This window comes from Emys orbicularis, chromosome 9 (genome assembly GCF_028017835.1).
Source record: "Emys orbicularis isolate rEmyOrb1 chromosome 9, rEmyOrb1.hap1, whole genome shotgun sequence".
Taxonomy (NCBI): domain Eukaryota; kingdom Metazoa; phylum Chordata; order Testudines; family Emydidae; genus Emys; species Emys orbicularis.
The window spans coordinates 92,606,002-92,632,609 of NC_088691.1; the positions used below are offsets into that span (position 1 = coordinate 92,606,002).

General features: G+C 42.7%; 1 protein-coding gene across 1 annotated transcript in view; it reads right to left on the reverse strand.

The window, feature by feature from the left end:
* SPATA16 (spermatogenesis associated 16) overlaps window positions 1-26,608 on the reverse strand; it is a 122,881-nt gene that overhangs the window by 13,484 nt on the left and 82,789 nt on the right. Inside the window, exons 8-9 of the mRNA XM_065411238.1 lie at window positions 19,253-19,417; window positions 15,865-15,945 (exon numbers count right to left, since the gene is read on the reverse strand). Of these exons, the coding sequence (XP_065267310.1) occupies window positions 15,865-15,945; window positions 19,253-19,417 (246 nt within the window). The remainder of the gene's footprint in view (window positions 1-15,864; window positions 15,946-19,252; window positions 19,418-26,608) is intronic.

The window sequence follows — 26,608 nt, forward strand, 5'->3', positions numbered from 1 at the left end:
CACACCCAGAAATGGGGTGGAACAGGAGGACCCATTTATCTTTTACTACAGGGGTAGGCAGAAGTGGGGTACCGAGTCTTCATTTATTCACTCTGATTTAAGGTTTCGCATGCCAGTAATACATTTTAACGTTTTTAGAAGGTCTCTTTCTATAAGTCTATAATATATAACTAAACTATTGTTGTATGTAAAGTAAATAAGGTTTTTAAAATGTTAAAGAAGCTTCATTTAAAATTAAATTAAAATGCAGAGCCCCCCGGACCGGTGGCCAGGACCCAGGCAGTGTGAGTGCCACTGAAAATCAGCTTGCGTGCCGCCTTTGGCACACTTGCCATAGGTTGCCTACCCCTGTTCTACTAGCTTATAAAAACCTGAGCAAACTCCTGCTACAATGCACTGAAAGCCTGATAACCTAGGAACAGGGACTTTAAAAGAATACAGCATTGCAGAGCAGATTGCACGTGAACAGTATAATACACGTGGGCAGTGGATTTCCATACATTTTTTTTCCACCTCTACCTTCCAACATCATCTATACCAAGTAAGTATAGTAGTATCCAGAATCCAGTACTATTCAACATGTCCTTTTCCCCATCAAGATACCAAGAGTGTCCCTTGTTGTTTCCTACTCTTGACCTGAAGACTGTCTAGTCTATTCCGCCTTGCCATGGTTTAATTTTCAATTAAGAGGGAATGTCAGTGAAATAGAGTGGTTCATCAAACAGTGGCCTGTTGCTGCTGAAAAAGGCATAGGCAATGGAAGCAAAGATCAGCTACCCAGCAGTCTGTTTGCCTGGCAAAAATATAGCCTAATTTTACTCTGTTTCATATTCACATACATTAGTACTGCTTTTCCCATACATTTATCCTTATGTTAGTTACATCTGTTCTTTTATTCATTCTTACGTGTTTGCTCTGCTGTCAGATTTATGAAATAGTCATTCCCCTGAGCTCAGCAAACGGCGGCCATAACTTAGCTACATTGCAAAATACGTGATGCCCTTGAGGTAAACTCAGATGTTAAGGTTTTATGAAGTGTCTCACATGTGGCAGTTCAGAGAAGTCTATTTGTCAACTTGTGTCTATTGTTCAGTTGTTCAGAAGATGTTAAAAGGACCCTATTAAACCATAAGCTGTCTGAATTCCAAGGGAACTGAAAGGAGGAGACAGAAAGATTTGCATTATTACATATGAAGATTAAAAAGATCTGTATTCGGCCCTGCTGTATTATTGTACCTTCCTTTTGATGTGGAAGTTACCAGTTGGTAGGTTCTAATATGTCTGTTTATCCACTTACAGGCCCCCCAGTTACTCTAGTATCTGGGTACCTCACAAATATGAATTAATTTATTCTCACAAGGGAGGGAAGTATTGCTATGTCATTTATTTATTTATTTATTTATTGTACAGCGGGGGGAACTAAGGCACAGAGCAATTAAGTGACTCCACCAATATTGCACAGGATAGTCTTGTAGAGCTAGCTTTAGCATTTATTTTATTTAGCAGTAACGCAAGGAACCTACAGGCCTGTCTCCTGTACGACATTGGATTCAGCAGTTAGTATAAGGCTTGAGGCCTATGAAGTTTGGCCCAGATAAATGGCCCAATGGTCACCCCTAAGTTTTGGGGAACTGGGAATAGAGTGTTTAATGGGGAAGTTTGTACTTACTGACACCAGGCAACCACAGGAATATGAGCTAATACCAGCTTTTGGATATTTTAGGATAGGAACATCTGCAGATGTCTGACCACAAGAGTGCCATGGCAACAAGGTGAGGTATATGATAATAAGTTGAGCTCATTAATATAATAACCTATGGGACAGGGGTTCTCAAACTGGGGGTCAGGACCCCTCAGGGAGTTGTAAGGTTATTACCTGGGGGGTCGCCACCTGTCAGCCTTCACCTCCAAACCCCGCTTTGCCTCCAGCATTTATAATGGTGTTAAATATATTAAAAAAGTGTTTTTAATTTATTAGGGGGGTCGCACTCAGAGGCTTGCTGTGTGAAAGGGGTCACCAGTACAAAAGTTTGAGAAGAGGAGGTTACTCACCCTGTGCAGTAACTGACGTTCTTCGAGATGAGTGTCCCTGTGGGTGCTCCACTCCAGGTGTTGGTGCGTCCCTGCGCATTTGCTCAGAGATTTTTGTAGCAGTACTCGTACCGGCCACGCATTCGCAGAGCCTGCCCCCCGCTCTGAGTCTAGCTTAATAGTACGCATGCGCGGCCGGTCTCCTCAGTTCCTTCTCTACAACGGAGGCTACCCCAACTCCGAAGTAGAGGGGAGGAGGGTGGGTAGTGGAGCACCCACAGGGACACTCATCTCGAAGAACGTCAGTTACTGCACAGGGTGAGTAACCTCCTCTTCTTCTTCGAGAGATGTCCCTGTGGGTGCTCCACTCCAGGTGACTTAAAAGCAATGTGTCTCAAGGAGGTAGGGACTTTGGATCTGATAGGAATGCAGTAGATAGTACAGCTCTGCCCACACATGTATCAGAGAGAGGGCCTTGTGTCAGGGCATAGTGTTTAACAAATGTGTGTTCAGAGGACCAAGTGGCTGCTTTACAGATGTCAGCCAGGGGAACTTTGCGTAAGAAAGCCACAGAGGCAGCCTAGTGGAGTGAGTTCTGATGCCGGCTGGAGGTGTAACTTTCTTTATGTGATAGCACAATCGGCTGCACTCTGAAATCCAGTTTGAAAGTCTCTGGGTAGAAATAGGTGTCCCTTTGTAACGGTCCGCGATGGAGACAAAAAGTCTAGAAGAATTTCTAAAAGGTTTGGTTCTATCCAAATAGAAGGACAAGGCCCTGCGTACATCTAACGTATGCATTGTGGCTTCGAAAGAGTTCGCATGTGGTTTCGGAAAGAAGGTCGGTAGGTGTATCAGCTCATTAATGTGGAATGAGGAATGCACCTTTGGAAGGAATTTGGGATGTAATCTAAGGGTAACCTTGTCCTTGAAAAATAGCGTATATGGTGGATCTGCCATAAGAGCTGCTATTTCTCCTGCCCGTCTGGCGGAGGTAATTGCCACTAAAAATGCTATTTTCATCGAAAGGTGTAAAAGGGGGCAAGTGGCTAGGGGCTCAAATGGTTGTTGAGTTAGGCAGGATAGTACTAAATGAAGGTCCCACGGAGGGGTAGGCGGTTTAATGTCTGGATATAGGGCTTGGAGTCCCTTGAGGAAACGCTTGGTGATTGAATGAGCAAAAACAGAAGTATCGTCGGTTCTGTCATGGAAGGTTGTAATAGCAGCTAAATGGACTCTTATGGAGCTGAAAGAAAGGCCAGATTGCTTAAGATCCAGTAGGTAGTCAAGTATGATCGGGAGAGGTACCGATATGGGAGAAAGTTGTTTAGCTGAACACCATTGTGTGAATCGCTTCCACTTTCGTAGATAGGTGGTGCGAGTAGATTGTGTTCTGCTATGTAGGAGCACTCTTTGAACTTGGTCAGAGCAATCTAGTTTGCTTTGGGAGAACCATGTAGGAACCAGGCTTTGAGGTGAAGCATGGACAGTTTGGGGTGAAGAAATCGGCCGTGTTGCTGTGACAGGAGGTTCGGGATGAGGGGCAACGAAATTGGTGGTCGAATCGACATTCTGGTGAGGAATGGAAACTACGGTTGTCTGGGCCACGACAGGGCAATCAGGATCACCGTGGCATGGTCTGTTCGTATTTTTATCAGGACCCTGTTGAGAACCGGTATCGGGGGGAAAGCATAGAGTAAGTTCTGGTGCCATGGGATCATGAATGAGTCTCCCAGGGAATGTTTGCCCAGTCCCGCTCTGGAGCAAAAGTCGGGACATTTCGTGTTTTTTGCAGTTGCAAAAAGATCTATGGTTGGGTGACCCCAAATACAGAATATGTTGTGAATGGTTATCTCATCTATCGCCCATTTGTGATCCCAGGGAAAGCATCTGCTTAGTTCATCCGCTGTGGTGTTCATCACTCCGGGAAGATAGGCAGCTGATATCCGGATGTTGTTGGCAAGGCACCAATTCCAGAGCTTCATAGCCTCTGTGCAAAGCGAGTGGGAGCGAGCCCCTCCCTGCCTGTTTACATAGAACATGCAGGCAATGTTGTCTGTCATTATGCGTACATGTTGATTCCTGATTAGTGGGAGGAAGTGACGGCACGCATTGCGTATGGCTCCAAGTTCTAGGACATTTATGTGCAGGGAGGTTTCGGTTGAAGACCATAGCCCCTGGACTGTGTGGTGAGACATGTGTGCACCCCATCCTGTCAGGGATGCATCGGTAGTCAGTATGAGGGATGGAGCCTCCTGGAGAAAGGGGACTCCAGAACAGAGGTTGGAGTGAACTGTCCACCACAGTAGAGAATCTTTGACTCCGAACGGTATCGAGAGAGGCTTGTTTAGAGAGTGCACATTCGGTCTGTAAACTGTGCCCAACCACGCTTGGAAGCACCTCATGTAGAGTCGTGCATTTTGGACCACGAAAGTGCACAAGGCCATGTGACCTAGTAGTTGTAGACAGTCTCAGGCAGTGACCTGGGTACTGTTGCGAAGTTTTGTGGCCAGTAGGCTTATGGAGTTGAAGCAGTCAGGTGGGAGAGATGCCAACCCCATCCGGGAGTCGAGGTCTGCGCCTATGAACTCCAGATGTTGGGTGGGGCATAATGTGGATTTGTTTTTGTTTATTTGTAGGCCTAGAGATAGGAAACAATCGACGGTAAGCCACGTGAATCGGAGAGCTTCGTCGAACGTTGAGGCTTTGAGGAGGCAATTGTCGAGGTAAGGAAATATTATGACCCCTTGTTTCCTGAGGTAGGCAGTGACTACGGCTAGGAGCTTGGAAAAAACACGGGGGGCCATGGACAGTCCGAAGGGTAGAACCCTGTATTGAAAATGTGTTGAGCCAAGGGTAAAACGAAGGAAGCGTCTGTGGGCCGGGTGTATAGTCACATGAAAATAGGCGTCCTGTAGGTCGAGGGCTGAAAACCAATCGTCCTGCTTCAGCGCTGGGATTATGGTGGTGAGAGTAACCATCTTGAACTTTTGCTTTTTGACAAATTTGTTGAGCCGCCTGAGGTCGAGGATCGGTCGCCATCCCCCAGTTTTCTTTTCTGTTAAGAAATAATGGGAGTAAAAACCCTTCCCTTTGTGTCGTTCGGGCACAATTTCTATTGCTCCCAGTTGAAGGAGATGTTGCACTTCTTGGAGGAGCAGTTGCTCGTGAGAAGGGTCCCTGAAGAGGGACAGGGAGGGTGGGTGGGTGGGAGGCAAGGAGAGGAAGGGGATGGAGTAGCCAATTGTAACGACCTCTATAACCCACTTGTCGGGGGTAATGTTCTGCCATTGATGGGAAAATGGTCCTAGGCGGTGTCCAAAAATAGGTGTACTTGCTGAAGTGGGAATGTTGTTTTCTAAACCCTCAACCAAGGCTTCAAATCTGCTATTATTTGGAGGGGGTTGAGGCACCCCCGAAGAATTGGGACGATGATGCTGGAATCTCGGTCTCTGGCATTGCTGTTGTTGTTATTCCTGTGATCGATGGAAGTGTTGTGTATATGTGGGGTAGCGTGGACGGTGGTAAGGTTGATATCTATATTGTCGCCTTCTGGTCGTAGGGGTTTGGATTCCTAAGGACTGGAGGGTTGCCCTTGAGTCCTTCATTGAATGAAGTACGTCGTTTGTGGTGGAAGCAAAGAGTTTGTCACCGTCAAAGGGAAGATCTTCAATGGTACTCTGGACCTCTCGAGGAAAGAAAGAGGAGGAGAGCCATGAATCTCGGCGCATGACCACTGCTGTGGCGGTCGATCTTGCTGCAGTATTGGCTACATCGAGGGCCGCTTGATATGTGATATGATTTGTCCCTCGGAAACCAGAGCTGTGAATTGTTGTTTCTTCTGTTCTGGAATGTCATCAATAAAGTCCATGAATTTATTATAGTTTCTGTGGTCATATTTTGCAAGAACTGCAGTATAATTAGCAATACAAAATTGTAGCGTTGAGGATGCATACACTTTATGACCAAAGAGGTCCAAGCGTTTACTTTCCTTGTTGGCCGGGGTGGAGCGGGAATACTGTTGTTTGGTCCTTTGGTTCGCTGCGTCTATTACCAACGAGTTTGGCGCTGGATGGGTAAAAAGGAATTCAGAACCCTTAGAAGGGATGAAGTACTTGCAGTCCGCTTGTTTACAGGTAGGAAGGCTTGTAGCTGGAGTCTGCCAGATGGACTTAGCGGGTTCTAAAAGGGCTACGTTGATTGATAATGCAACCCTAGAGGAAGAAGAGGGCTGTAAGATGTCCGTTAACTCATGCTGTTGTTCAGGGACTTCCTTCAAGTTAATTCTCAAGTCACTGGCAACTCTTTTAAAAAGGTCTTGGAATTTTGAGGTGTCATCCGACGATGTGGAGGAGGTGGAAGTAAGGCTTCTTCAGGCATTACCTCCGGCTCTACTGGAATAGGAGCAGGATTTGATTGATCCTGCAAGTGTGACGGTGCTGCCTGGTGTCTTGTGTCATTGGCAGGTTCGTCAGGTGGTGGTGCTAGGCAGGTGTTGCACCTGGTTGAGGTGGAGTAGTGCTTGTGTTCTCGAGGGTATGATGCCCATGGGGCCCAATATTGCCATGGTGGTGGGTAGGGCATAGGTGGTGCCATCCAGGGGTTCACACCCCAGGGGGCAGGATCTTGAGAATAGGATGAGGTAATTTTTCTATGACCTCAATTGACTGGGGTCTAGGGATGGGAGTCTTGATACGGTGAAAAATCCCCCTGTGGTCCAGCTTCCTCCTCACTGGAGGAAGGCTGTTCAGATCCTGACTCAGCCATTGGAGAGAAGCAGTCATTCAGCAGGGGTGACTGCAGGATGGGTGACACGAGCAGATCTCTTGCCTGAGTAAATTGCTGTGCTGAGGCTCCTGTGTGAGGTGAAGGCTGTGCAGGAGGAAGTTGCTGTGAGGAAACATTCCTCTGCACCGGTGTTTTGAGCCTGGGCTCACTGCCAGTCAGCCCAGCGGGTGTCGGTGCCGTGGCCGGTGCCAGGAGAGCAATATCAGCCTGCAGGGGGTCAGGCAGGTTGTGGAATGTCGGCACCACATCCCTCGCGGTGCCGAACGGTGCCAGAAGAGAGGCAGGCAGCTGGAAGCCTGAAGCCTCGGCACCGGAGCTTTGCGCCGCCGCCGCAACCTCAGGCGGGTTTCGCGCGGTGCCGGAGGAGCCAGGCTCGTCAAATGTGCTCAAGCGGGGGAGCACAGGCAGGGAAGCTGTAGACCTGCCTGGAGAAATCTTATGTCGCCTGGCTTTCTTTCGTGACAGAAGTTGCCCTTTTTTTGCAGTTTTTTTGTGCTTCTTTGAGGCGGGGGGGGTGGGGGGGGGCTGTGGCGGGCAACGCAGCCCGAATCAGCGCCTGGGTCTGAAGCTGACCCTAGGGATTGCTGAAGGAGGACCAGTTTCAGTCTAAGCTCCCTGTCCTTCTGTGCCCTGGAACTAAGTTTACTGCAGTGGGCACATCTTTGGGGGATGTGGGTCTCCCCCAAACATTTTATACAGTGTGAGTGGCCATCTGACAGGGGGATAGCCTCCTTGCAGGTAGAGCAGCGCTTAAAGCCTGTGGAGCCAGGCATGTCCGAAGCGGCTGCGGCTGACAGGAACAAATTTTTTTTTTTTTTTTTAAAGTTAGAAATGGTAACTAACTATAACTAACAACGAACGAACAACAAACTAACTAACTAGAAGGGCAATTGTAACCAGAGGAAAGAATTTCTTAACGAGTCTGCTGAGCTCCGTCTCAGGCCGGAGATGGTAGAGAAGGAACTGAGGAGACCGGCCGCGCATGCGTACTATTAAGCTAGACTCAGAGCGGGGGGCAGGCTCTGCGCATGCGTGGCCGGTACGAGTACTGCTACAAAAATCTCCGAGCAAAGGCGCAGGGACCAGGGCCGGCTCCAGGCACCAGCTTACCAAGCAGGTGCTTGGGGCGGCCACTTCGGAGAGGGGCGGCACGTCCAGCTGTTTGGCGGCAATTCGGCGGATGGTCCCTCACTCCTGCTCGGAGCGAAGGACCTCCCGCCGAATTGCCGCCGCAGATCGCGATCACGATCGTGGCTTTTTTTGTTTGTTTGTTTTGTTTTGTTTGGCTGCTTGGGGCGGCCAAAACCCTGGAGCCGTCCCTGGCAGGGACGCACCAACACATGGAGTGGAGCACCCACAGGGACATCTCTCGAAGAAGAACCACTGCTATAGGAGAAGGTCACCCCAACATTAGTAGGGTGAGGAAATCCAAATAAGGAAGAGGAGAGACACCCCTGTTGAATATGCATTAGGCATAGTGGTGTCGGGGTAACATATTATAAAAGTTGGATTCCCCGTCTCTGAGCAGGAGGAGAGAGAGATGTCGCCCTTGGGAGATTCCAGGATGATGATGATGAGGAAGATAATGTCTAACATTTCAGGTTGTTCTTCAAGGCATGGTGTGAATATATGAATGTTCAAATGTACAGTCTGTTTTATCTCTATCTACCTTGCCGGGTTAGAGTGTTTGGGATTTTGCTAAATGTATTAATAAACTATTGTAAATATAGAAAGGTTCCTAAATTGTGAGTGCTGCAGCCATGCACATTGGCGTTCCCAACTGAACAGTAATTTTGATAATACTGGGCCTGATCTTGGGATAAGAACGTGTCAAACCTCAAAGTGATAACTGGATATTAAGCAATCAATATAATGAATGCATAATCCATAGATCAGGCTACAGTCCTGGCCCAGTGCCTTGAACACAAGACAAAACTTTTCTGTTGTAACCCCAAAATTTATGATTTGTAGGCTCTGGCAAGTTTAAGATGGGAGTTTCTTAAAACTAGAAAAGAGAGATGGAAGTCAAAGATATTTTATTAATGCACTTGGTCTTATATTGAAATGACTGAAAATCAATTCCTCCCTCAATTACCCGAAAGGTCCTGAGTCCACGAGTCTGTTTCCTTGCAATATTTAATGACATCACTAACATCTACAGCAGTGTAGGGACTGCATCAGACACACAGTACCCTGACACAAGGTCCTGGCAAGTAGATAGAAGATCATTTTTAAATATAGGCGCAGACCAGACAGTGACAATGCAAGTTCTTCAACACTGCTCAGTAAATGTTCTTGAATGCTGACTTGGAGAGATTACCCTGATGGGTGAGAGGAAGGGTAGGTCTCTGTGGGTTAAATGTATCTAGCAATATATGGCACAGAAAGTCCTCACTGCGGATGGATTCACTGCATGGAGGGTGAACAGCAGCATAATAGGGATGCAGGAGAACTCTATACCTTCTACACATGGTGGACCTAGGGTCTATTTCAGCCCCACATGGGAACATGGAAACTGGCCTGGGACTGGACAGAAGCATGTCCAGTGGGTCCTTGATTACATGGATCCAGTGGCCACAACCTGCACTGGAGGGGATCTGCAGAGGTCTCAGCCTCTATTCTAGCTTGGGGGCAGGTGTGGCGACAGATGGACATGGAAGAGATTTTATACCTGGCACCTGCAACATTAGCTTCCCTGCACAAATCACATGTACTTGGACTTTGGGTTGAGGGTGAAGGGAGGTGAATTTCAGCTCCTGTGTACCTAATTTCTTGGCCAGTCTGCTGAGAATACCAGTGTCAGTGATTAGTGAGCATTCTGTGGTCGGACACCTGTTCACCAGGAAATGGACTGAGATTGCCTCCAACTCAAACAGCTGTCAGGTAGCAATAATTTCAACAACTTGGGACGTTGGCCAAATTTTATGCAGGGACCTACAGGTGAAAGTCTCCATGTCCCATTAATAGTGAGAAAGACAGACTCTTTACATAGCCATTTTGCTTTTATCAGTAAAATTACTCAGCCATTTTTGCTTCGTTTTTAATACTTTAAAATAACAATTAACCCGAATGCTAAATTCAGTCAGAACATTTAATGAAAAAAGGCAAAGCCATCAATGAACTGGATGAGAGCAGAATCCCATAAAACATCTGCCTCCACCAAAGTCTAATGTTTTTGTCACTCTTACAGTTTAAAAATGGCCAGAATAATTTGAAACTAATTTGATAAGCCCTCTCTACTATTGCAGGAAGAAAAGAAATGTGTTCGGAGGGTCCTTGTATATCAAGTTTCAGCCTGAATGAATTTTTATGGTTGACTTTAAGTATAATATCCTGAAAATAGCGGTTTGCAAAGGGAATTCTGACAGACCCTTTAACCATTTGGAAAATAAGCACAGCTATAATTCCGCTGCTTCAGAGGAAAATTTTGAGTGTTTTGGGTAGGTACAACTGCTGCTTCTATTGCATTTCAGGAAAGATGTGGACAAATTGGAGAAAGTCCAGAGAAGAGCAACAAAAATGATTAAAGGTCTAGAAAACATGGCCTATGAGGGAAGATTGAAAAAAATGGGTTTGTTTAGTCTGGAGAAGAGAAGATTGAGAGGGGACATGATAACAGTTTTCAAGTACATAAAAGGTTGTTACAAGGAGGAGAGAGAAAAATTGTTCTTCTTAACCTCTGAGGATAGAACAAGAAGCAATGGGCTTAAATTGCAGCAAGGGAGGTTTAGATTGGACATTAGGAAAAACTTCCTAACTGTCAGGGTGGTTAAGCACTGGAATAAATTGCCTCGGGAGGTGGTGGAATCTCCATCATTGGGGATTTTTAAGAGCAGGTTGGACAAACACCTGTCAGGGATGGCCTACATAATACTTAGTCCTGCCTTGAGTGCAAAGGACTGGACTAGATGACCTTTTGAGGTCCCTTCCAGTTCTATGATTCTATGAAAAGCCAAACTTAAGTGGTGGCAATCTGGATATCAGATGTTTTAAGAGCTTTGCATTTATAACTGATTACACAAGCTCCACTATGGTCTCCTGCTTATTTCAGAACATGTAAATTAATTCAATGGCAATAAAGGCAACTAAATAACTTGTAACTGCATAAAGCCACATACAGCTGTATGCACACAGCCACATAATCAGTCATGGGATAGCTGAGCAATTTATAGCCCTTTGAGAAATTTGAACCTCTCCAAAAAGTCTTAGCACATATGGATTACAAACTGTATTCTATGTACAACCTCCATCCACCAGCCCTTCATCATCTGATGTAATCCTTCTCCTCAGCTATGTATTAGGGCTGTTTAACATTCCTAACTAGAGCTGGTCAAAAAGTTCCCAACAGGATGATTTTTCTGTCAGAAAATGTTGTTACATTGAAATTGAAACTTTCCATGTGAACATATTGATTTTAATTAAATTTGATTTAGGAAAAAAAACAAATAAAATGTGTTTTGATAAAGTCAAAACAGAACATTTCAACCTTATATGAATGGAACATTTTGATCTTTTGTTTAGAAACGTATTCAATTTTCTATTAAATTATAATCTACTATAAAATACAAGTCAAAATCAGAACAAAATGTTTCAATCATATAAAAATGAAACATTTTGATTGACTGGAACAGAAGTGTTTTCAAAAATTCTGTTTTGTGGGAAATTTCTAATTTTGTTTGTTTTTGTTACAGTTCAGAACAAAAACAAATTTTGAAATGTTGGAATTTCCCACAGAATGGAAATTCTGAATTTCGCACGGCTCTATTCCCAACCATAGAATATGCTGTTCAGTTTTAACGGTTGAACTGATTCATGTTAAGGTTACAATACAAGGGAGAAAAATACCCTGGCCAAGCTTTTCAAAAATGAATGTCTAAAGTTAGGATACATAAAGCATGATCCAGCACTTGTTGAAGTGTCTGGGAATCCTTCCATTAATTTCAGTGTGCATTCGATTAGGCCTTAAGTCAATATTTAGGTGCCTAGATAAGTGGCCTGATTTTCAACAATGCTGAGAACCCAGCAGCTTCTACTGAAGTCATTGTGAGATGTGGGGTTGCTCCACACTTCTGATAATCAGTTTATTTAACCAGGTGCCCAAATACAGATTAGACTCCTTACTTTAGGTGTCCATTTCTGAAAAAAACTGTCTCCTACATTTAGTTTTTTCAAATGTCACTGTTCTAGAATACATTTATATAGTGCCTCTGTATTATAGGCAGAGCAAATAGTGCTGTCTATATGTGTTTGCCCAACACTTCACTATAAGACTTTTTTTCAGTTGCTTATAACTTAGCCAAACTTTAACCATTCAGGCAGAAGTTTTCTATGCTGGGTGGGTGCTCTTGACTGAATTTATCTGGAAAGTTTTAGTGAAAATAATGTAGCTGTTTCCAAGAATTAGATTAGGGAAAAATATGTAGGTTTGCCCATGTTAACAAAATTAATATAATTGTTTCATTGAGAAGCTCTACTGCACCCATGTTTTGGAGCAGGGACTTGAAATTTGGTAGGAGATGCCCTTTGTGTCAGGGATATGCCTTTTGCCACCCTCATGAATATTTGGCTGTTATAAGCCTTTGAAAAATCTCAGTTCTCACATGCTCAGTAGAGACTTGTTAAGACTTTGGCAGCTAAATTCTCCAAAGAGCTCATCTGCACTGAGCATGCGCCATCCCCTCATAGCTTGTTGGAAATGTCATAAGCATGGGATACGTATAGTGAATGAGGTTGAACAGGCCAGGGTAATACTTACATTAAGCTTGCTGGCTATGGCCTAGTCCAGGGGTGGCCAACCTGTGGCTCCAGAGCCACGTGTGGCTCTTCAGAAGTTAATATGCGGCTCCTTGTCTAGGCACCGACTCCGTGGTTGGAGCTACAGGTGTCAGCTTTCCAATGTGCCAGGGGGTGCTCACTCCTCAACCCCTGGCTCTACCACAGGCCCTGCCCCCACTCCACCCCTTTCCGCCCCCTCCCCTGAGCCTGCTATGCCCTCGCTCCTCCCACCCCCCCTCAGAGCCTCCTGCATACAACAAAACAGCTGATTGGGAGGTATGGGGAGGGAGGAGGAGGCGCTGATCAGCGGAGCTGCCGGTGGGCAGGAGACGCTGGGAGCGGGGGAGAGGGGAAGCTCATGGGGGGCTGCTGATGTATTACTGTGGCTCTTTGGCAATGTACATTGGTAAATTCTGGCTCCTTCTCAGGCTCAGGTTGTCCACCCCGGGCCTAGTCTTTGACATAGGTGTTTGCCTTGCTAATATGTCCTTATGTGAACTTAGTTAATAGTGGTGTATAGGACAAAGGTGATGTTTTGTTCACAGAATGTACTGACTTGGAGGATATTACATAGATAAGAGGAAGTTATCAGCACAATGAGCAAACAAAATGTGCTACCAAAAAGTTCCCACATTGTGAAAAAACAGGGGTGAAAGGCCTGGTCAGCATGCATGATCAGTGTGTGATCAGGGATAATAAACCAGTTAGAAGAAAGATATAACAACATGGAAATAGAATGGACAGCAAAAATTATGTAAACTGAAGCTTGCACTTGCATATTGTATGAAAGACATACTGCTTATTGTTGATTGGATGGTCATATAATGCAATTGTTTGCAATTGCTGCTCCTGGTTGCTACAGATCACTGAGATGGTCACACTGGGCACCAGAATCAAGAGCGGGGGGGAGACTGTTTCTCCTGTGCTCTCAGTGGTCCCTCTGGTGGCATGCTGGCAGCATGGAAGAAGAGGAGAAAGCCAAATAACTGCACAGAGAAGAGCGGGACCCATGGGGCAGGGAGGGCGGGAGGGTGGAAGGGAGAGGGGTCAGAGGGAGTAGAGTGGGATGAAAAGCCTGGGGGAAAGACTGGGACTGGGTGCCAGTCTGTGTGATCATGTAATTAAAGACAGTGTCATAATACCAATAATAAAGATGCCCAATCAACCTTAATTTTGGTATTTCCTACCTTTGAGTGCTTGATGATACAAATGTAATATTTATTTAATACAGATTTGGAGTACTGTATACCTAAGTCAGAACAATTCCACAGTCCTGTGGCTCAAATTGGAACTCTTTCGGAGACACCTAATTATACAAAGAGATAATCTCAAAGCACTAAATTCTGCTAGCAGATATGAGCACACCTTTCCCAATGCTATCCATGGAAGTTGTATCTGAGGCTAGATATTGGCCCTTTTAACTAAGGGGGAGGGGTAATTGTAAATGAGGCATAAGGCAGTCAGATCTTTGTGGACATTCAAGTAGCGGTTTGTATTTTTAAAAATTTTTTATATCAATGTTTAGTTATTATTTATGAAAGGAAACATTAGTATAAGCATTAAAAATATCATCTCATGGGATCTGTGGGCAGATGTGAGATAATCTTAAGATATACCAATTGCAGAGCTGAAATTTTGTGAATATTATAGCATTTATTTAATCTCTTCATGTTTCTAATAAAATATGACAAAAAGACATCTCTTTATTACTCTAGGTATTTTTGAAAAACATTTGAAAAAAACCCCAATGATCGCCTTTTGCAAACAATTCTGTACTTTGAAAAAGTCATCATGAGCCACTGATCTGACATCTAGACAATGAATTATTTCTTGTTAAAACTGCATTCAGACACAACATATTCTGGGAATTTTAACCCAGTTGGCTTCAGTTGTAATCACTGATTCTGAAAGTGACTAAATCCCTCTACATTGCTCTGGCAGCATTTATTTGAACAGTTTCAAACATCTGTTGTATTTGCTTTAAGTTAGAAATATTTTTGTTTGTTAAAAATTTTGAAATTTCAAAAGCAGACTCAGATCACTGGAATATAAGGAAATAAACAAACTGTATTTAATGGCATGGAATGGTGGCTATTGGGGGATTCTGGTGATATCACAAACCACTATAGCTCTGCTGGGTTGAGAGAACATGGAACTATCAATGCCCGAATTCCTCTGCATTCTTTGCACAGATGTAGAAGCATGTTAGAATTCTGAAATAACTAGGGACATGTTCTTGTCTCAGTTACACCTGTGTAACTCTGGAGTACACACTACTAAGTTACATTGAGTCAATGGATTTAGGGTTAGAGTTTGCACTGATGTGACTGAGACCAGAATTTAGTTTCTCAACTCCCTGGAACCACAAATTCAGGTCCTGGCAGTATTCAAATTCAAGTCATCTGCCCTTCATTTTTCCAAGAGAGATGCAATTTGCTATGCATGGGTATTTAGATGTGCTCTTTAAAACTGAAGTCCCATCTGTCCGGCTGGGACACTGAAGATCCCATGACAATCTGTAACAGAGCAATGCTTTGAACCTCGAGCAAAATTTCCCCTTGCCTGTGCTGTCATCCCCTTTCTCAGCAGTGGCTGTATTTAACCAGTGCTGTATGTGTACAATTGTAAAGTGCTTTGGGGTGAAAGGCTTTGTGTCAATAAAAGATATCCTTATTTCTTCACAGGCAGGCCATTATTTATTATATAGGGTCAAATTCATCCCAGTGCTGACAGTCAGCACAAGACCCTAGGTACCATTTAACCCTTCTTAAGTCCCTTAAGGGTGATATTGACCAAATGCAGAAGTCCCAAGAAAGGCACTACACACCGTGTAAGCCTCACACCACCTAAGCCTCACTTAAGCTTTTCAGTGGGGTTTAAGTGAGGTGTAAATAGCTCACAGAGTCTTGTGTGTGTTCTCTGATCTGGGCTGAATTTTACCCGAAATGAAAAACAGTTAAAACAATATCCCAAAAAGGGGGAGAATGAAGGTAAGTATAATAATCATCAAAACAAAGTGATTCAAACTGTTTCCCCAGATGATGACCATGTGAAACTGTTAACGCTGTCAAAGGCTGAACATATGAGAGTATTAAGGCAAAAACAAACACTTATTTGGGGCTAAATGTCCGTGCACTAACAAGTGCCAAGACAAAAGGTTGGGCCCACAATAGCACCAACTTTCATTTTCACCATCGGAACATATGTGCCCCAAGATGGACATTCACTCCCTGAGAAGCAGAGCATTCTGCTGTCTTCAGCAGCAAATTTTACCTTCTGAATTTTATTCCACACACGTTCTTTATCACTTCTTCCTTCAAGGGTGTCCATGGCATCTGCCATTAGCAACTGCAGCTGTGGCACCAAGATAAAAATTATCAGTGTGGAATTCACACAGAAATAACTTCCCTAAATACACAGATTAAAACCCAATTAAAAATTCATTTGTACACTGATGATTTTATTACTCATCTTTCACACAATGAGCATCACCACCTCATCTTCGCTTCAGCCATTACTCTGTATTATTGTGGATATAAAATACTTAACAATGGGGAAAATTCCGCTGGAAAATTTGTACTTACACCTATTGGTTTTAATGTAGTAAATGTTTATATTTTTTAAAGCCACTTTTGAGTTGTAAAGAATAAAGGTTCCATATTTTATTATTTAATTCTCCAAGATATTCTATGTATTACAAGAATTTGTGTGTGTGTTTTCTTCCAAGGCTAATGTATCATAATTTAAGACAGCACGTAAAACGTCACTAGAGGACAATTCTAAAGCTGAGATGTTTTTATTGTATCTCAAAGCATGTAGCTCATTTACCTTTTTTACTATCCTTTTCTTTGACAGAGCCTTCCCATCATTCAGCATAACAGAGCATAAAGAACAAGGCAGACTATTTCTACTATAAACCATAAAAAGTATGTATTGATAAATGCTTGATAACCAGTATTCAGTGCTAGAGGCTAGGCCCAAAATTCAGTGTGGTTATGGCATTGCCTCTTTTGGGGTCCTCCTCTCAAACGTTTTCAAAAATACATTTTCAACTGCATTTAAATAAGATTATAATATAGGAATTGCCAGACTGGATCAGACCCATACTTCATCTAGTCCTGTTTTCTGTCTCCAGCAGTGGCCAGCACCAGATGCTTCAGAGGAAGGTGCAAGAAACCTCACATTAGCCAGGAAGGCAGCCAGCAAGCTGAAAAATTCTGTTTTGGTTCTCCAGAAACAAAAGTTTTCTGGAAATTCCTTCTCATGAAAAATTTCATATTTTTGATATTTTATCCCATTTAAAATGGACAGTTTTTCAAAAAAGCAAAGATTTTCATGAGAATGGAGTTCCATTTTTCAGACAGCTTTGGTCTTTGACTGATGGGAATGCAAATGTGAAACCACAAAACCTCTGGAAGGTCTTTATTGATTGTTGTTTGCATTGACAGCTCAAATTAACGGAAGTCTCCCCTTCCCCCACAGATTTTATGAATTAACAATAATTTAAAAAATCCTGAGCTGAGGTTCTCTCTGCCATATTTTAGGACTCTGTGAATTTATATGGTTTAGTAATTACAGAAAGGAGTTTGTATCTGAAATGCCTCCGAGCCCTTCACTGTATCAGTGGAAATGGCACACTGCTGGTTTTTTTCCCTTTATACTGCTTATACTGTACATAATAACAAACCTATGGCAGATTTAGCATTTTCCTACCAGTAAATCTGAAACTAGCCTTAAATGGGCTAAAGTATAATTTCAATGGCACCAGTGTAAATCTAGAATATCTCCACTGACTTACATAGGTGCAAATGAGAACAGGATTTGGCCTATTATATTCTTGATGGAAAGATATCAAAAATCTAGTCAGACAGCTATAAAAGGGAATTAAGGACTAACCAAAACCACCACAGAGTGCACACTCATTAAGGATGCCATCCAGTGCCCATGAAATCGGTGGGAATTTTTCTATTAATTTGAATGGATACTGTATCAGGCTCTGAGAGCCCAATCCTACAAACAGTTACTCCTGGATGTCTCCCAGGTAGCTTCCCATTGAAATAACTGGGACACTGGGCAGGAGTAACTGCAGAATTGTGCCCTAACTGAGAGATACCCAAACTTTGCTATAACATTCAAGCCCTAAGGAATTTGAGTGTCCTTTAATGTAAACAGTTTACAAAATGCAGTCAGACAGAGTCCTGGAGAAGATGAGAGGGCAAAGAACCACTGGGAAATGAAGAAAATCATAAGTACATTTTAATACTATGGACAGGACAGCTTGTTAATTTTTCTCTCCTTTTAAATCATCTGTACTTCGAGCTTGGCAAACAAGGAATTTCCTACTGAATGTTTAATATTCATGATTGAATATTCAGTAATGGGCTCTGGTTCTGCAAAGTCCTATGCAAAAAAGAAAAGAATAGTTTTTCCCTGTCCTTGTTTTCCTGAGGTTTCCTGGAACCTAGCTTCAAAAAAGGTTCCCAGGAAGGTCAAGCTCACAGCTGGAGAAAAGCTGTTGTAAGTAGATTTAGGCAACATTTTAATACTATGTTTCTTAGCTGTGATATAATAAAAATATAGTACTCTGGAGAAAGTCTGTGCTGATAAATGTATCAGTAACTCAAGATATTCCTCTAGTCAGCCTTAAAACATGGGGACATAGGGTTCTAATACCAGAAAACCCTGGCCAAAAGGATGGTGACTTTTAATAAACCATTTGCTCTGTAATGTGGTTTCCCCTTATCTTGAGCACAGACTTCAAAATCTGGTGACTACTTCCCTCAGCCATAGGCATTTGGTCAGCTTCTCTACGGCAAGCTACTCTGAGAAGCTTCAATACTGCAGAGCTTAGGAGCTTTGCAGGACTGCAGTCAAACCTTGGGGATTGGCTTTAGGAAATCCAAGAGCTTCGGTAAACCAGGATTTGGATAATCAAAGTCTGATAAAAAATAAATGGAGGGAGTGAGGATCATGTAATCCTCATTCAGTCAAATCATGAGAGATTTGTTTTGCCAGAATAAGAGGAATTAAATGTTTAAAACATGCAGGTGGTTTAATAAAACAACCTTTATCCTATACAATATTGACAACGCTTGCACTTCTATAACACTTTCCATTTGTGGATATCGAAGTCGGTTAAAAACATTAATGAATTCAGCTTCACAACACCCCTATGAGTGTTAATATCCTCATTTTGCACACAAAGAAACTGAAGCTCAGAAGGGCAAAGTGATTTGCACAAAGTCACACAGCAATTCTGTGACAGAGCCGGGAATAGAAAACTTCTGAGTCCCACCCTGGTGCTCTAACCACTAGACCATTCTGCCTCTTTTGTTTCATCCAGCTACAGTGTTAGATGTTTTAAATGCATCACGATCTAAATAACTGCAATCGTTTTCTAGGATTATTTTCTGAGGGTGAGAGGAAGGGAACACATTTTAAAAATGCAAGTGTAAATGATTCAGACGGGTTGCATAGAAGTGATTCTTCCAGGTGCTTAGCCCCTCCTCTGACAAAATGCTGCAGTGAGGATTTCAAAACTATTCCAAGTTCTCTGCACATTAAAAATGGACTTCCACTACAAATAGCATTGCAATGTTTTTTTCCCCTCTTGGCGCACTGCCTACAAAAGCCAAAACAAGGATTAAAAATAAATACTTACCAATTCAGCATCCTGCTGACTGATGTCCTGTAGATAGGGAATGGTTGCTAGCTGAGCCATCGCTTGATTAATCACTTGAGACTGTTCCTTGACTCGCTGCAACCGACTGAGGAGGCTGGCATACTGCAACTTCTCTATCACACCTGAACATGCAGAGAAACTCTCCTATCCTCTCAGCAAAAGCAAATGGGTTAGAAGAGAGCCACAGAAAACCTACTTCTCTCTTGAGACTTATGTCAGGGTTTATCATCATATATATTCACGCTGGCAATACTGTAACCAAAGAGGCATACAGCATCTTTAAGATAATGCTTTCTAAAATCTTATATAGAAAAAAGACATCCTTTACACAATCTCTCTAGTAGTACTAGAAAAATAAATACAAAGCTTAAAACAGATAGGAAGGGGGAGACTGCAGATATCCGATATTAACGTAATTTTTATTGTCATCACTTAGAAAAGGCTTTTCCGTAATCCTATTTGTTAAAATATTGTTTGGCTTTTGTGCTTTTTATGTTTCAGCGACGAGGTTGAGGAAACCATGTAACGCATAAATCTACTGCATGTTCGCAGGCAAAGAAAATCCACAGCTTTCAAACCTGATCTTAAACACCAGAAAGCTGCAGAGTCGGCGTCTGATCCTGTAGGCACTTAGGCAAGGGCTAACTTTCAGCACATGAGTAGCCTAGTCATGTGCTTATATTTAAGCACATGCCCAAGTGGTTGCAGGATTAGGGCCTAAATTAGATTTTAAAAAGTGCCTAACGATCTACATAGATGCCTAGTGGGATTTTCAAAAGTGCATTGGTGCCTAACTCCCATGGCACCTAATCTACTTCACCCTACGTGCCTAATATTTGTTTGAAAATCAGATCTGTAGAGCATATTCAAGTATTTTCTTGAGGAAGGTGGGACAAGGGGTTTGTAAAGGGGAGCTAATATCTTCATTACCCTCTTTTTGAAGGGTACACAGCTCTCTCACTGAAAACTCCTCAACAGGTTTTACGAAAGCAAACTATCAGTGATTAGAAGGAAATACAAGTTCAGCGGGAGCTGTATGCGCTCAGCATCTCTGAAAATCAGCCCACTTATTTAAGAGCCTGAAATTCAAAATGTTGGACTAGATTTTCAAGACAGCTTCTAATAGTCTTGGCAGATCTTTTCCCCCCACAATCACAGATACTGTAGTTGCAAAACTTCAGGTGTGGTTGCATCCAGCTAGATACCTAGCTATGTGATTTATGGGTCCAATCAGTTAATGGGCTGGTTGAAATTTTTTGAATGAAATTAGGTTTTTTTGGCAAAAATCTTGACTTCTAACTCTTGGTTTTTCACAAAAGTTTGAGATATTTTTAATTGACATTTTAATTAAAAAAAGTCATCAAATGGTTATTGCAATTGTTATCAAAAACTTGGATTTTCAGTAAATGGAAGATTTCGATAAGAATCCTGATAACGGTTTCGATACAGTTTTTGATAAAAGTGTTCTTACAAAATTTTACAATTTTTTTTTGAAAAAAAAAATAAAAAAGGGTCCCTTTCAAAATCTGTGAAATGGAAACAACTTTGACATTTTTAATGTCCCCCCCCCCCCCCCGTTTTTGACCAGTTCTAATAACTAGGTTCCTAAAAGTGAGCAATTGTGAATGTAATTAATTTTGCCCATAATTTTTGACCTCTGTTATGGGGGAAGGAATGGAGTCCCAGTTAGAAATCAGGGTCTTCAAGCCTAACCATGAAAGAAAGATGGGCAGTTATATAAGTACAAGTAAATAATCCCTTCATCTCTCCAGGGAAGTCATTTCCTTAACTCCCACTCATAAAACTACAGCGCTACAGAAGAAACCACCGGAGTTCCCATGCAAGAGAAACGATGCTGTCCTCTATGCACCACAAAGAAGGTAACCCCAGCAGGTCAACACAGCCCCTGGTAGATAGGAGGACTGTCACAGAGAGTCACCAGTGGGTACATCCACTGTGTGGGCTCACTGAACCAAATCCCTGTATAGGGGGTGTAGCAAGCCATGTTTGTTACGCCTCCCCATGCACAGATAGTATGGTCATTTAGGATACAGCTTAGCAAAACATTTAAGCATGTACTGAAGTCCATCTCTATTCAGCAAACCACTTAAGCATCTGCTTAACTTCAGGAAGGTACTTAAGTCCCATTGGCTTCAATGAACTTTAGATTAGATTCTTATGGGGGGTAGAGGAGATTCCATCCCTCAGCCCCGTCATCATTTTTGTAGTGAGAAAAGCCCTATTCTACAGGCTTTCTATGTCCCCAAGATATGAATTAGAATAATTAGAATGAAAAGTCACGGAAAAGGTTTGTGTCATTGCAGCAATACAGATATATATTCATTCAAATAAAGAAGAACAATTAATTAATGAGAGCTTGAGAGGGAATTTATTAACGTGTAACAATTGAAAACAAGTCAAATCACATTTTTAGTTGCAGCAGAACGTTGTTTCCTGGACTCCTGAGCTCCCACCCCCATATAAATGATAAGAAATTAGTGTATTGACTCATCAACTGAAGAAGAGGTTAAAAATGCTTCTTCATCTGGCTGAATCATGCTGTCTTGGGGCGGGGGAAGGGGGAAGCATGCTTCTCCAATTTTTATAAAAGTAAAGGGGGGGAAGAAAAGGAAAGGAAACCGCTCTTTGTCATCTTGATTTGGGAACACATCATGGAGCTAAAAACCCAGATTTGGTGCCTGAGCCAGCTCGTGCTTTATGGCCATAGCAATGTTATTGACGTTTACAGTAGGCCAGAGGTAAATAAATAAATAACTGACAGCAGGATATTTTTAAAGGAATTATAACAGGTTGAACATTGTCAGGGGTTGTGTTTCAGTGACAATGAAAAATGAAGAAAGAGAGCGTAAATAACCACTTCTGGCACGAAAAAGAGTTCACAGGGATATGAACCACATGATGAGAATTACATGAACTAGAGTGGAGTTCAAGAGGCTACTAAGCTGCAGTAAAAATATAATAAAGTGGCCATGGATGAAGCTGAAACTGCCTCTACAGGTACAGTGAAGGTTAAGTAAATAGCAATCTTAAATGGAGGCTTTAGGGGAAAAGAATTGGCCTATTTAATAGAGGGAAGAGTTTAATGTCTAAGAAATAGGACTGTGATGTAACCAACAAATTCATCAGAAGGGTTGAAAATGCATCTTCGATAGGAATGCCATAAGGGACTAAAACATTAATTGGCAGACAAATCACAACGCTTTTCCCTTCCAGATGCGCACAGACATACATCATCCAGGTCTCACACAGAATAAATGAAAAGTAAAATTAACAATTGTTGGGCCTTGTCCTGCAGCCCTCACTCATATGTATCGTCTCATTGAAGTCAAGGGCCAAAGTTACTCTGGGCCAGATTGCCCCTCCCCAGAGAAAACCCACAGCTAAAAGAGAAATCTCACAAGAGTTCCCCCTGAATTTAGACAGGTGGGGTTTGCCTGTCCACAGAAAAAGTAGTGGAATCTTGGGGGATCCGCTGGAAGGACAGGAACATCTAAAGATGTGGTTCCCGAACCCCAGCTCTGGGATCCCTCTGTAAGTCCTTGAAAGGTCATCACCAATGGAGAGGACCAACCCAACAGCAAACCAGCCTACTCCAGGTGGAGCTTGCTTGACACCATTAGTTGGGCAGTGAGAGGGGCCTCTGAAGCACAAAACCTAAAGCAAAGCAAGACTGTTGTCTTATTGCAAAAGAAGCTGGAAAGCCTGTAACGTACAGGCGGGGCCGGCTCTGGCTTTTTGGCCGCCCCAAGCAAAAACAAAAACAAAAACAAAAACAAAAACAAAAACAAAACAAAAAAAACGGGGCGGCCAGAACAGCAAAGCAAAAAAAAAAAAAAAACCTGCGCGGGTGCAGGGGGACCAGCTGGGGGGGGGGGAGGGAGTGGGCGGGAGAGAGAGAGAAGGGGGCGGCTAGGGGTACAGCAGGGGCGCTGCCACGCGGCCCCTCCCGCTGCGCCGCCTCCTGCCGCCTGCTGCGAGGGCTCTGCTCCGGTCGGCGGGGAGGGAAGGAAGAGGACTGCCCTGCAGGGCGCTCTGGTTCTCCACGCTGCCGCCCCCTACAGGGCGGCCGGAGCGGAACAAAAAAAAAAAAAAAAAAAAAGGCGGCCGTGCTGCCCTAGGATTGGGCAGAATGCCGCCTCGAACAATCTGCCGCCCCAAGCACCAGCTTGCTCAGCTGGTGCCTGGAGCCGGCCCTGCATACAGGGCAACCTTAAGTGTCCTTAAGAACTTCAGGTTGCATATTGGTCCCACATGACATTGAGATATATCAGAGAGATGGTATTCCCCCTCTTGTTTTTCTAGATTCTATTTAAGAAGTAATTATTAAAGTTTGCTTGCTGAGTCCTAGAGAATAAGAGAAACAAAGTGGTTGTTCAGCTTAGATTTAAAGCTGGAACTCTGACATCAAATGCAAGTGGCATGTCTAGCCATCCAGCCTTGAGGAACACAATTTTGCAAACTTCTGCAATCCAGTCCCCCACAGCTGTTGTCCTTCATTTTTATGGTATCTCCATTTTATCAGCTTAGCATATGAATGATGCTGTGCCTTGCGAACAAGCCCAGTAGTGAGTTGGAACAATCTGGAAATCTGTCATCACAGTTCTTCAAAGCCCTCAGGATTCTCCAGATAACATACCCTGGAATCTGCTTATAATAAACACTGTTACAGAACTGAAAACAGACAGCAAAGCAATTTGTTCCCTAAGTGTGTTTTATTTCTGTATGTCTTGCTGTGGAACCCATTGAGGGGAGTATATACCTAAGGGCCCCCTTTGGTCATGTTATGTAGCACCCAGTCCCATACATATGGGATGACTCCAGGAGCAAGGTTCTATTCAACACAGACAAGAATGGCAGAGTCTGGCCCAATGGGACTATTTGTTTGAGTACCTGCTTACCAAGGGGTTCATAATCTGGCTCTAGAGTAAAAATCTGCTTCTGCTCCCATTGGCTCAACAAGAAAGACTTCCATGGGAGCAGGAAATGGGAGACACTTAGATACCACAGAGGTGAGCCTGGTGTAAATGTCTGGAAGATTAGATTTAAAGAATTTTTACCATCAGATGAAGTTGCTACTAGGGTGTGGTACCCTTATTCATTCTCAGTCTTACTTGACTATGCAAACAGTCCCAGTGATTTTAGTAGGGCTCTGTGGGTAGCAAGGTACTACTGTTCAATGAAAGTAAGAGTATCACAGCTGAGAGCACAATGTATGTTCGGCGAATATTTATCATTAACTCCATGACTTACGAACAGCAAAGCTTGAATGAATTGTATAATTAACTCCAGGTTACTGTGCTGCACGTCTGAAGTGGTGGAATTGATTTATATTTAGGACAGCTGCTATTGTTTAATTAGTTCTGCTTTAGCATTAAGATGTTTCCACCAAGGAATATCATTAAAATGACTAGGAGAAGAATTTTGGGTTGCAGAAGAATTTTGGGTTGCATTTTGGGTAGCTCTGGCTTTTCAATTTAAGCATAGCTTTTTTGTTTTTGTTTCCCCCCATAAATGACCTTGTTTTCTTTTAACGCACAAGAAGCTTTTGCAACTAACATCAGTAATTGAAGTGGAGTGGTCTACAAAGCATATTCTTCTTGGGACTACATTGTATGTAGCTTTTGAGAAATAAATAACAGGTGAAAATTAAATTCTGGCTTCAAGAAAAACTTGGAATAGTTTCAAGCAAACTGAAGTGTCCAGTTTTTGCATTGCCTTGAATGAAGCTTTAATCAGGGCTAGCAGAATAGACCTTGCTCTGTACTATTAGGTCTAGATTGCTTTGTAATCTGATTTTTTGGTCAGGGATGCTATGTTGTCAGGATCATTCTGCACTAAGAAGACTGAAGGGAAGAAAAACAGTTTCTCCACCCCCCTACCAATAACGTATGCCTGAATCTTTATACTTTTGTGCAAGATTGACAGCTGCTGGTTCTAAATCAATGATAATTAGTTTTGTGTCAGGTTTTTCTCTCCTCTAGCAAAGCCCCTACTTATGACCTCCTGGTAAAGTGGCTGCTGGTTTAGAATCGATATGAATACGTTTTACTCAGTCCACTTAAAACTCTGCTTCTTGTAAAGTTAAGTTGCATTCAGGGAGGTCTCATCAAAACTTCATGGGTGAAATCCTGGTCTTGCTGAAGTGAATTGAAGTTTTGCCCCTGATTTCAATAGGGGCAGGAGATCATCACATCTATTTTGTGGTTCCTCAGCAGGTATCCATCTCAGCAAGAACAATAATCTCAGCAAGGGCTAGATCCATAGCTATTGTAAATTGGCATTCTTCTATTGAAGTCTATGGAGCTATGCCAATTCACACCAGTTGAGCTTCTGGTTCATAAGCTCAAATAACCCTACCACATATTCCACTGATCTTGTCTCTTACGTTGGCTGATTGCATCTTTTCTCTTGCATCCCATATACCAAGATCTCAAACGTGAAACTTTTCTATTTAGACCATCTAGCCTTGTTTCTGCAAATTAATTTCCGGGATAGACTAGAAATGGAGAAACACATTTGCCTGATACTGAAGTTAGGATTACTGGCCTGTAATTGCCAGGATCACATCTGGAGCCTTTTTAAAAAATTGGCTTCACATTAGCTATCCTCCAGTCATCTGGTACAGAGGCTGATTTAAGCAATAGGTTACATCCCACAGTTAGTAGTTCTGCAATTTCATATTTGAGTTCCACCAGAACTCTTGGGTGAATACCATCTGGTCCTAGGGGCTTATTATTGTTTGATTTATCAATTTGTTCCAAAACCTCCTCTATTGACAATTTATTCTGGGACAGTTCCTAAGATTTGTAACCTAAAAAGAATGGCTCGTTTTGGACGCAGGTATATTTCCTTAAGGTTTTATATGAAGGTCTTAGAGAAAAGGTGGTAACATTACATACTTCAGAGAAAGTTCTCTGAAAACATCCCCTCAATGTGCAGCGGCAGTCAAAAAAGCTAACAGAATATTAGGAACCATTTCAAAAGGGCTAGATAATAAGACAGCAAATATAATGCCACTGCATAAATCCATGGCACACCCAGACCTTTAATACTGCATGCAGTTCTTGTCACCCCATCTCAAAAAAGATATATTAGAATTGGAACCAGGGGTTATCCAATGAAATTAATAGGCAGCACATTTAAAACAAACATAAGGAAGTACTTCACATGATATACAGTCAACCTGTGGAACTCATTAGCAGGGAATGCTGTGAAGGGCAAAAGTATAACTGGGTTGAAAAAAGAATTAGATAAATTAATGGAGGATAGGACCATCAATAGCTATTAGCCAAGGTGGTCAGGGATGCAACCCCA